Here is a 12,878-nt window from a genome sequence, read left to right on the forward strand (position 1 = left end):
GGCAATCACACAGCTTTTTATGTACCGTAACAGAGAAACTTCTGTCTACTGACTGTATTGGTGATTTGTACAGTCGCATTGATGGCAATCACCCACCTTATTATGTACCGTAATAGAGAAGCCCCTGCTTACTGACTGTACTGGTGATTTGTACAATGAGAGTCGCATTGATGGAAATCACACAGCTTTTTATGTACCGTAATAGAGAAAACCCTGTCTACTGACTGTACTGGTGATTTGTACCGTAAGAGTCGCATTGATGGAAATCACACAGCTTTTTATGTACCGTAACAGAGAAACCCCTGTTTACTGACTGTACTGGTGATTTGTACCGTAAGAGTCGCATTGATGGCAATCACACAGCTGTTTATGTACCGTAACAGAGAAACCCCTGTCTACTGACTGTACTGGTGATTTGTACAGTGAGAGTCGCATTGATGGCAATCACACAGCTATTTATGTGCCGTAACAGAGAAACCCCTGTCTACTGACTGTACTGATGATTTGTTCAGCTAGAGTCGCATTGATGACAATCACACGCCTTTTTATGTACCATAAAAGAGAAACCCCTGTCTACTGACTGTATTGGTGATTTGTACAGTGAGAGTCGCATTGATGGCAATCACACAGCTTTTTATATATCGTAACAGAAAATCCCCCGTCTACTGACTGTACTGGTGATTTGTACTGTGAGAGTCCCTTTGATGGCAGGCACACAGCTTTTGAATGTACCATACCAGAAGATCCAGTGAAATTCTTTCTTTTTTATTATTATACACCACCTCCAGGACAATGTTTGTCTAAAATGTCGCCACAACAGTAAGCTGTGTTTTCTTTACTAAACAATGGCATAATAGGTAAGAAAAACTGAGATTTGATTCCCACACCAAATAAGGACAATAAAAACACTTCATATCTTATATCAGATAATGATATATTGTTGCTGGTAATGTATAGTAGGCGGGTCTAGTGCTTTTTTTAATGCTTGTCCAAGTATTTCCTTTTTCGAATTTTATGGAGGTATTAGACGTTGTAGTATACAGATGTTTACCGTTAATATATTAGTGTAAGTGTTTATCGTCTTGATTTATTGCCTTGAAATCTTTTATATCACTGATTTTTCTTTTGCATTCCTTTATATGATTGATCTCCAACGGTACTAAGTTAACTCTTATGTGAGGCCACATGGGTTCTTGGAGCTTTAAATTCATGTCAAGCGTAGGATGGTGTCTATCTCTCTCTCTGGCTGCTGACGCGTTTGGAACATAACAGTTTGCTTGTACAAACCAATATATTACCATGTTTTCAGAACGAATGTCTAAATTCGATTATTGGGGATTTACTTGACCGAGTTATTCTGGGAAACTCGACCAGGATATGGAGCTTTGGTGGACAGCAAGATGTCAATGGCTGTTGACTAAATTACTGGGTTAATCATCTGACACAGGCTTGATCCCATCTACAAATGTCCGCAGACCCCAGTACTGGGACTTACCATGATCTTCTTTGGCTGGGTTGATTCTGCTATACACTCATCATGTTTTGACCGGTTCTCTTTAGACCGTTAAATTACACACCTATCACAGTCACTGGCCACAGGACATTTTCATTAATTTTAGTTTCCTCATCCACCATGGCTAGCACGTGTTATATAGATCTCAGAAATATAAATCCCCTGCGTAATCCCCTTTCGAGACGACTATCGTATTTGGATCGCCTTACTATACATCCCCTGTATACTTAAATGATCTTATTACATATCCCTTCCGTACTTTCAAAATGGTTACTTGGATCATCTTACTGCGTGTCACTTGCGTAGTTCCATATCAGTTATTTGTACTAACCTGCTACATATTCCCTGCATAATCTTGTAACAGTTACCTGAATCATCTTACTGCGTGTCTCTTGCGTAGTTTCATATCAGGTAATTGCACTAGCCTGCTACACATCCCCTGCATAATCTTGCAACAGTTATTTGGATCCACGATGATCCGCGAAAATTCATAATGGTTACCGTACTGGGATCATATTACTACACATAACCTTCATAGTTTCATACCGTTTACTTGGACCTTCCTACTGCATATCCCATACATAGTTTTAAAACTGTTACATCCTACCGCGTATCCCCTAAATAGTTACTTTGACTACCGTTTACTTGGATACTTATCTTTCGTATGCCTTGCATGTTTTCACAAGGGTTACTTGTATCATCTCTTTCATACTCTATTTAGTAAATCTGACAGTTCCGTTGTATGTTACTACTGGATATACAGACCACGCTTACACGAGAACAAAACGTTTATCCGCTGAGCTGTTCCACGATATACCTGTAATAAATGTCCACATCAAAGCACCTTGCAGTCATCTTGCTCCAGTCTTGCTCCAGTCGCCTCTTTGTACACATCGTAAAATGGGATGGACAATGATATCTGTCATGGTAATTTTGTTTCCTTATAATTGAATCTACCGAGAACAGCCACGTCATACGCTCTATAATTTCAAATTTGAATCCCACAATCCCTCATTTGATTGGTCAGATCTGAGTGCAACAAAGGCTTATTCAATAAAATGGCCGTGTTTTTCTACATCTACATACTCTGTAGCTCATGAATAGTATCCCTTCCTATCCCCTCTGTAAGGGATATCTATAAACGGGATGAGGTACAGCCTCATGGCCATGAACGTCAAGAAAAACTCAAAAGAAGAGCTTAAATACCCACTTGGTACTTGTGCGTGCGTACATTATCTAATCTCAACTTAGCAATCTCTCGGGGTCAGTCAAAGCCTTTGACATTCGAGAGGTAAGCTATTAACAGACAAATACCTCATAACATACAAAATTGGACAAATGCCTACCAGTGTCTACCAGACTTTGCTATGGCAACAATATCAACATCCTCCATCCTACATACAGAGGAAACAATCCACTTCCCTGTGTGCTGTAAACAAACGTAGACAAGCGACTCTTACCTTTGAGCACCTGTTTAGCGTTGTATAGACGTTTGTATGTATATTTGTGATTTCAAGGAATGACGGGAATGAGAAACGTTGAAAATCATAGACTAAGAGATTGCACATGTTTATAAAGCATTTTTTGTTGAATAATAATTGATCGTGAAATAGACAGGCGTTTACAAAGAACTCATTCCGAAGGATCTCAAACTGAGGCAAAGGAGAAAGAGAGAGAAAGCAAATATAAATAAGCAATGATTGTGTAAACATACGAATTCCTTGAATTAGAGCTTCGTGTATACTCACATTTCGATTTGTGCTTATTGCATAAAACGGAGATGAAAAACATGAAACACGGATCTGTATAAACACACAAATACTGGTATGTATATTTGAAAACAAAAAACACAGATGTATACAAAAATACATAGTGGATTTTTTTCATCAAACACTAAGATTTGATGAACACAATTTCGATAAGTGAAGAGAGCCTATATCAGAATAGAAAAAGAATGGAAATGAGGATGTTGTGTCGCGCCTGTGCTAACATTACCACCACTCGATCCATTTATCTCTGCTGTGTTTATAGCTACCCGTAAACGACTGAGGCATCGGTAACCTCGTGCTACTTCTGTATATGATTATTTTGATGAGATTGTCCACATGTCACACACAGTCAACAGTGGCAGAAACTTTCAAACTGTTAAATCTGTATAAAACATAAAACTCTTGTTTAGTATGCTGCGAAAAAAAAGAGAAATCAAAGATGACAGATAACTGTCTTTACCTCTAGGCCAGGCCAGTCGAATACAGAACGGTCAATTTAAAATTATCGATCATATGATGTAAGAACCAGCGTCCCAACGTGGGCTGTAGAATCAATGCTGTTTTACACAAAAGTTAATGGTTACTACTTCACAAATTTGTTGATATTCTATACTAGACGCAGATGTGAAGTACACGTGTGCATTTTACCAGACAGGAGACAAAACTACATTACCAACGGTGAAACAATTCGGAGACAAGATAGGAGAGCATGAAAAGTAACTTCATTTTGAAATTTTCATAAAATATTCCACTCTCTGATGGGACGGGAAATTCTCAGAACTTAAACTCACAGAAGACCCGGGTCGTTATATTCGGGAGGACACTAAGGCATAATAAAACTGGTTTTGATATATTTTTTTTTATACTTTTCAGTTGGGATATATACGATGTTCAGGATTACAGTCGGAAAACATCAACAGAATCGTGTCTATTTGTACCTGCAAAGTCAAATCTTAAAGCGATTTCGGCCTTTACACTAAACTTGTAAAATTGTCACCAAAACTGCATCATGCATCAAAATGTTTTTCACTGATTCCAGGCTGTTAGTATAATGGATGGGTTCAAAACCATCCGATGTCCCACCACCCATTCTAGTGACAACGTTACTTTTCATTCCATTCCTGGTGAAAGTAATTGTGACGTCATGAAGTCACAGAAAGATTGAACATTTGTAATCAATGTGTGGGATATACGGATGACCTATTAGCAGCAATACTGTTTACGATTGGTTAATTGCATTTCCTTGATTGGCAGTTAGGAAAAAGATATCTTTCAGCCAAGAATGAGCATCCAGCATTCAAGAAGATTAAAGTTTTGGATTTTAGCCAACAACTTTGTGAAACAGGACACAGGTCAAATGTTGACACAATTGTTATACGTTTTGGCTATTGGAACATTGAAATATTTAATTCACTAAAACTATGATCTAGCATTATGTAGAACATTAGAAATCATCAATAGTTTATAGGAAGAAATACGGCCATTTTCATGCTAGTGCTATGGTTTCGTGATTGTGCGATTGAACTTTGATTGATCTAGAAAGTATGGAATTTATTTGTGGGAACAACAATCCTATTTTAGGAAATACCTGACGAGGTTTTTGACAAATACCTCGACGTAAAGTTGTAAGTGCGATCTTTATCGTAAACACCACTGAGAAATGTTACGGGAGGTTTGTGGGTAGGATCCATGTTTTCACTTCCTAACAAAGATGGCAAGATTGATGCTTTGCATAAGTAGTTTGTTGTTGCGGTATCCTGACATATAGTCGTTAACACTGGTTCAGCGAATATGGGACTTGCTGGATATTAAATCACATTCTCCGCTGAGAGATCGCATTTGGACACGGAATTCTTTTTTTTTTTTTTTTTTTGGTTTACACTGAACAACAACTCTGAAAACGTGATCCAGGAAAAACACGATTTTTGTTTATTGTTTTTCTTTACAGTAAACCGTCCAGACTTCTGTCCTAAGCAGCTGTGTTCACGTCATAGTTCCCGTTGCTGAGTACATTGCATACACATCCTAAAATGGGTTCTTACGTGTCCCTTCACTGGCCGCATACAACAGGTTTGACTATAAATATATATATATATATATATATATATATATATTAACATAGTATATTAGTATATTAACAGACAAATATAGGTTTGACTATATATATATATATATATATATATATATATATATATATATGTATATATATATGTATATATATATATATATATATATATATATATACAGTATATACAGTATATATATATATATATATATATATATATAATAACATCGTTATTATATATATATATATATATATATATATATATATATATATATATATATACAGTCAAACCTGTTGTATGCGGCCAGTGAAGGCACACGTAAGAGCCTATTTTACGATGTATACAAAGAGGCGACTGTTTGTAACAACTGTTAAAGACTGGAGCAAGATGACTGCAAGGTGCTTTGATGTGGACATTTATTACAGGTATATCGAGGAACAGCTCAGCGGATCAACGTTTTGTTCTCGGGTACGCGTTGCCCGTTTATCCAGCATTAACAAACAACAGAGCTGTCGGATTTACTAAATAGAGCACTCTGATTTCCGTTCATCCGGTTGACATCTCTTATAGATTAAATGTAGCACGAGAGAGTTACAAGGTAAATGTAGCCATTGTCACACTAATTATATTTATGCTCTGTCAAGGTACACAGAAGTTTTATATGTTTGACATTTGAGCAATACCACAGTAGTGTTTGTGAGCGGGAAAAAAAACCGGAAATTATGTGTGGGCAAATCTCGTGTTCCAGGCAAATAACCTTAGGGAAAAGCGCGGATTAGCAGCTGGCGCTCATACCTAGATAAAAAAAAAAACTATTGGCGTCACAGAGTACATAAATATCAGTCCCCGACAAGGTCTGAACCCAGGATCACGAATATGTCTTTAAACTCAAGCTAGACCTAATTTTAAATTCATAGTACTTGACAAGGCTAAAACTGTGAGTTATCTTAAACATCTTTTAGTTCTTCACGACAAAATCGAGTGAGTGAGTGCGTGGGGTTTAACATCGTTATTAATAATCAAATGACGACCTTTGAGTGCGTGTAATGTATCTCTCTGTTGCAGAACAGATTTCCACAGCTCTTTTATCTAGTTCTGCTACACTGAGACGACTTATCGAAGGCAAGTTAGCCGCCCCATTCGAGTCATTATACTAATATGGGTCAACCAATCGTTGCACTTTGGGCTGAAGACAAGCGAGAAAGTTACAACTTCCTCTTTTAAAGTCATAGGTGTGATCCGACCCAGGATTGACCCTGGATCTTCCGCCAGCGGAGCTATCGAGTCATGACAATTAGCGTTTAAGTTCTAGAGTTGTTTTGGTTTAACCTGTCCTGTGATAATCTCTTATCACAGGATAACCTCTTTTACAGAAATCCTTAATCAACATCCACAAAAATGTTTCTTTGGAATCATATTGTGCATTGTGGACAAAGGGGAACGCATAAATGTCAGACCCTGCTTTAGTCGCTACGTTAGGTCACTAGAACAATGACTCGAAAGGAATGTGTGGAAGAAAATGTCCGAAGTAAACCAACAATCTTCACCAGAACAGCCAAATAGCCAGGCTCCTGCGAAAAAAATTTAGTCATGATATTTTTAGTGCAATAAAGTTGACAATCGCGTTAAAAATGACCTCTGTTCATTTGATTGAAGCCAAAATATGGACGTGTTTCCGCAAATAAATGTAAATTGTTGTTGAGACAATATATAAATACGTATTCTCATAGGCCTACACAGGATATGTACGAATCTCGTTCTCTGTTATAAGTAATGGGTATTCTCAGAAGTACGTAAATATAGAGACAATTAAGAATGCCACACTCTCTTTGAAGCACAAATGCGCACTCTATTTTTTTGACTTAATGCCATCCACCAGAATGTTTAACTTATACAATGGCTGCTAGTGCAATGGGTGTGAGAAAGGGAGAGCTTGGCAAACACCATAGACCCTTGACATTTTTGTCTGATTGTTTATTTCCAGACTCAGATTGTACTACTGGCAAGGCTGGTCATTCATTCTGGCTTTAATCTACGTATGATGGTGAAGTAATCCCGTGTATATCACGTCCAGGAATGAGTGGTCAAGAGGCGGCCAGAAATGTTGGGAGCGAAGAGCCAAAGAGGCTTACCAATAAATCATCCACGTATAATTATCTACACCTAGGTTGGAAACCAAGCTTTGATCGTGGAAATAAAGAGCTGTTCAAATTGATAGCAGAAATTAGCAGGCACCTAACGTCTTGAACAATTTAAACATCCATTCGGTTCCAAAGCCTTTCATTAGGTCCAGTTGTTTCATTGCTTGACAGAACAAATATAGCCAATGTTTAGTAGAATTGTTTAGCCCATAAACGCCAAACAACGCTGTTGGAGGGATGTGTTTATTGCAACGTCAGGCCTGAGTTTTCAAATTTGACCGATATTAGTGCCATATTTTCCAAATAATCTGTCATGGGAAGGCGTTTATTAGGATATCCTTTGTAAATTTACCGGAAAACCACACAATAGCTCTCAGCCTAAAAGAGATAGTAAATACACTTCCAGAACATAATTCAACTGGAAGTGTAATTTCACTGACCTCAATTAAATCTCACACGTTTATATGGTTCTCGATTTGAAATGACGCTCTCATAAGCTCATGAGAATACTCAGGTTTGGTGGACACTTCTCATGTTGAAATGACACTCTGAATAAGCTCATGAGAATACTCAGGTTTGGTGGACACTTCTCATGTTGAAATGACACTCTGAATAAGCTCATGAGAATACTCAGGTTTGGTGGACACTTCTCATGTTGAAATGACACTCTGAATAAGCTCATGAGAATACTCAGGTTTGGTGGACACATCTCAAGTTGAAATGACACTCTGAATAAGCTCATGAGAATACTCAGGTTTGGTGGACACATCTCAGGTTGAAATGACACTCTGAATAAGCTCATGAGAATACTCAGGTTTGGTGGACACTTCTCATGTTGAAATGACACTCTGAATAAGCTCATGAGAATACTCAGGTTTGGTGGACACTTCTCAAGTTGAAATGACACTCTGAATAAGCTCATGAGAATACTCAGGTTTGGTGGACACTTCTCATGTTGAAATGACACTCTGAATAAACTCATGAGAATACTCAGGTTTGGTGGACACTTCTCATGTTGAAATGACACTCTGAATAAGCTCATGAGAATACTCAGGTTTGGTGGACACATCTCAAGTTGAAATGACACTCTGAATAAGCTCATGAGAATACTCAGGTTTGGTGGACACTTCTCATGTTGAAATGACACTGAATAAGCTCATGAGAATACTCAGGTTTGGTGGACACTTCTCAAGTTGAAATGACACTCTGAATAAGCTCATGAGAATACTCAGGTTTGGTGGACACATCTCATGTTGAAATGACACTCTGAATAAGCTCATGAGAATACTCAGGTTTGGTGGACACTTCTCATGTTGAAATGACACTCTGAATAAGCTCATGAGAATACTCAGGTTTGGTGGACACATCTCAAGTTGAAATGACACTCTGAATAAGCTCATGAGAATACTCAGGTTTGGTGGACACTTCTCAAGTTGAAATGACACTCTGAATAAGCTCATGAGAATACTCAGGTTTGGTGGACACTTCTCAAGTTGAAATGACGCTCCCATAAGCTCATGAGAATACTCAGGTTTGATGGACTCTTGGAGAATATACCTCACTTAATTGTGATTATTGCTTAACGCTATATTCAAAGATTTTTCACTTATACCGGTCAATTTTATGGGTAAAGAAAACTGGAATGATCGGAAAAACCGCCGACCTTGGGCAAGTTACTGATGAACATATTTAAATTCTGTAACGGATTCTGATGAATGCCAAGTCTTCTTCTTCAACGCATGTGCTGACTTTGAGGGGACTGTTCCATAACATACTAAAATTAAAAAGACATTAAGGGATTATCACTGTTGAGCGTTATAAAGAGATTACTCAGACTGATCAGAAACTTACAGGGAATACTCAGTCTGAGCAGATACTTTGAGAGAAGTACTGGAATAGAGCAGACACATGCAGGGAATACTCAGATTGAGCACACACTTACAAAGAATGTCCAAATTGAGCAGATACAGAAAATAATAAAACTCAGCAGATACTTACAGGGAATACTCAAACCGAGAAGATACAGAGAATACTCAAACAGAGCTGACACTTGAATAGAGAACACACACCAAGGATATTTGCACATACATGTATAACGTCAATATCAGTAAAAGATGCAAATTTGAGATTTGCATGCATAAATGCGTCTCATAACAAAACGCAGAAATCTCTTTTTGATTTTGCCTGGCATCTTTTTCTGTATGAGGATACCACATAAGACTGGAGAGAAGCAGACGCTGTACGTTCTGGTGATGTGTTACCTCAAAACCGGCGGCGGCTGCAGTGGTAAACCCAGGTAATAGTCGAATCGATAGCTGAGAGAAGTAGACAGTGGCAGAGAAAGCTCCAACCAGTGAGACAGTCAGTAGTGTCACGGAATGCAGAGCTGATGGTCAGGTGAAAACGTGTGGCAAATAGTCCTCTAACTCCTCCAACTTTGCTTACAGGGAAACCAAAGCCAGAGAGAAAACGCTGTCCATTAAGCTGTAGTGATGGATATATATCTAGAACTTTCACAAATCCCATTGATGTCTGATGAGCCCGTAAGAGGATAATTTCAAAACTTGCCAAGAGGAGACAAAACCATTAAATGGTGAAAGTCAAGCAGACTTCATGAGGAGCATGGACCTGTTCAACGTTTCACTGGAATCGGCTTGTAACAGCTCCGAAGTTCTCAGCAAATGGCCTGTGATTTTTCTTCTGGTGTTCGTTTTGGTGGCCGGTGTGATTGGGAATGGTCTGGTGTTTCTAACTTCCGCTGTTAAACGCAAGAGGTCAAGCTGTTCTCAGTTCATTCTGCACCTAGCTATCTACGACATGATCGCCTGTGTAACTGTCATACCTGTGTCTTTGACAGGCTTATTACAAAGGAACATTGTTCACCACAATGTTGTGTGTAAAATCTTCATGTTTTTGTGCCTTTTGTTTGCGCTCAGCTCAGTGGTTACTCTAGATCTGGTTGCCATTGATCGATTTTTAAAGATCTGCAGACCGTTTTCCTACGGGATTTCCTATGAAGCTTCCAAACGACTGTTCTTCCTGGAGTTCATCACAGGACTCGTGTTCGCGATGGCCACTCTCTTCTTTCAGGGTATGACCCGTGTAGAGGACAACTCCTCTCCTCTGTACTGTTACCGAGGAATATGTCTCCTAAACAACGACTTCTACGAAAGCGAGTACAGGTTTGTGTTCAATTTGATGATTGCCATTGTTCTGGCGGCCATGTTTCTTGTGTTGTTCGTTTGCTACGCTCTGGTAATGAGGACTATACTTCGTAGGAGATCAGGTTACGTAACCAGTCTTCCCAAGGTGGTCATCACTCAGGCTCCCGGCTGCTCTGACCACCAACTCTTAGAGAACATGGCAACTATTTCCAAAGTACCGGAGCACTGTCATCCAGACAGTACACAAGAGCAATCAGTGTCAGACTGTGGCCAAACCACAACGTTTAGTCTTGGCTCGACAGGCAACCTCATAGATTTGGAATGTGCCGCTACAGACCTTGATGTTGGAAGGTCTAATACGGACATATCCGCGCAAACACTTTCCGTCAACTTTCCAAAGACAAGTTCCAGGAAAAAATCAGTCACCAGGCCCAGCTGCAGACGCCAAGCCAGCGCAATTAAATCTGCCAAAATCCTGAGTATAGTAACCTTGGGCTTTGTGTTGTGCTGGCTACCCACCTGGGCCCTCGGCTCCTTCATTCGCCTTCACGTCCGTAGTGCCGAGAAGCTTCTGCGTATGACACCAGCGCATGACAATGCCGTCATGTTTTTCCAGTTTTGGTACCTTACCAATCATGCCGTCAATCCTATAATTTACGCTTTCATGGACCAAACATTCAGGAAAGACTGCATGCGACTGCTTCTTGGTCTACGTTCCATGTCTTCGTTACCAACAAGGCATAGCCAACAAACGAGACCAACAGAGGCACATTGAAGAAAAGTATTTTTTGTTAGGAAAGTGTCGTTTGTTGCCCTGATCGCCATTCATTGTTTTGGAAAATGTGACTTTCGTCCCCAAAAAGTGCCTGGACAATAATATGACAAGTATTTTGTTTTTTCAAGCTCACTGCTCCCCTGCTTGTGTACAAAGTGATATTACATTTAGGACGACCGCAGAGCAGACAGGTATTTTCATATTTGCTCACCAACGTACTCGGTGTTCACATTTTATTTGGGAGATCAGTATGGAGTAGCCCCTTGCAGTCAATCTTCTTGTCCCTTACAGCTTGTCTGGTGTTCATATTGCGAACAATATGTTAGAACTTATACATGTATATACTTTTAGCCCTCTGGGAATATGTGAAGCAAAAGTGTCTGAACATGTAAGCAAATTCACCATAAGATATGCGTGAAGCAAAACTATCTGAACACGTAAGTAAATTCACCATAACATGTGTGCGCAATCTAGAAACTAAATAGGTTGTGATGTAGCTTATTATTACTACAGTTATCTACCATATGTGTCCAGTAATTAAATTTAGTGGTTACAGTATACGTCCTACATATTACATTACACGTTGGCTTGTTATATTTTAATGCTGTATATTCATGTATGCATAAAACAAATGCATTATACCGATTAAAAATAAAGTTTTATGTGATAATTGGAAATTTCATCCAATATGTATATGGAGAAACAAGTAGACGTGGTTAAATTAAGTTCTGAATTCCCTCCGGGATAATTGAAATTGTGTCAAAAAGGAAATGTTAACCTTGTCGTTACTTGGAAGTATTTGATGTTTCTTTAGGTATACTGACTGGATATTGGTGTGCACATTATTTCTTGCATAGGTCGGTAGTTAGCTCCGAGAAGAGCACGAAAAGTTGAATGTGTCATGTGTGTGTGGTACGAGTTCAAAATGTAGTTGAGTTAGTTGTGAAAGCTTTGGACATGTTTTAACAATCTGGTGACAGAAAACACATTATAGGATCGCGACCAACCTGCGGACGGTCGTCCCCCCCCCCCAACAAATTCTGGCCGCCGGCGGATTATGTCACAGGTATGGCACACTTCGACCACTAAATAATGTTGACTTTCAGGCATACAATACACATTCATCAACCACAATAGGTCTACCGGAATCATCGTAAATACCTTGGATGGAACAGAAATTCTACAAAAGTTTGCTACAGATTTAAAATTCCATGTCGTAAAAGTCACAAACTTTCATACCAAAAGAAACCTAGCTGCCACCACTGGGGTAAACTGAAATGGCTGACAAATTGCTATCTTATGCGGTATCTTGAGTTCTTTGTGAGACTAGGCGTAAATTTCAGACCTATCGTGTCATAAGTCAACATGTATAAATGATACCATAAATGGTATTGAAGTGTTGCTCTCTTCACAATGGTTTGATCTGATTCCAAATCAAACTATTGTGAAG

At 39.0% G+C, this 12,878-nt stretch overlaps 1 protein-coding gene across 1 annotated transcript; it reads left to right on the forward strand.

The window, feature by feature from the left end:
• Positions 1-10,111: 10,111 nt before the first annotated feature.
• LOC135468250 (5-hydroxytryptamine receptor 1-like) lies at positions 10,112-11,428 on the forward strand. Its single transcript, XM_064746437.1, has one exon. The coding sequence runs from the start codon at positions 10,112-10,114 to the stop codon at positions 11,426-11,428; it is 1,317 nt and encodes a 438-aa protein (XP_064602507.1).
• Positions 11,429-12,878: the final 1,450 nt, after the last annotated feature.

Source organism: Liolophura sinensis, chromosome 1 (assembly GCF_032854445.1).
Source record: "Liolophura sinensis isolate JHLJ2023 chromosome 1, CUHK_Ljap_v2, whole genome shotgun sequence".
Classification (NCBI taxonomy): Eukaryota; Metazoa; Mollusca; class Polyplacophora; order Chitonida; family Chitonidae; genus Liolophura; species Liolophura sinensis.

Bases quoted from the DNA above. Each gene is read 5' to 3' on its own strand.
- LOC135468250 (XM_064746437.1), top strand. From the start codon at position 10,112: ATGGACCTGTTCAACGTTTCACTGGAATCGGCTTGTAACAGCTCCGAA.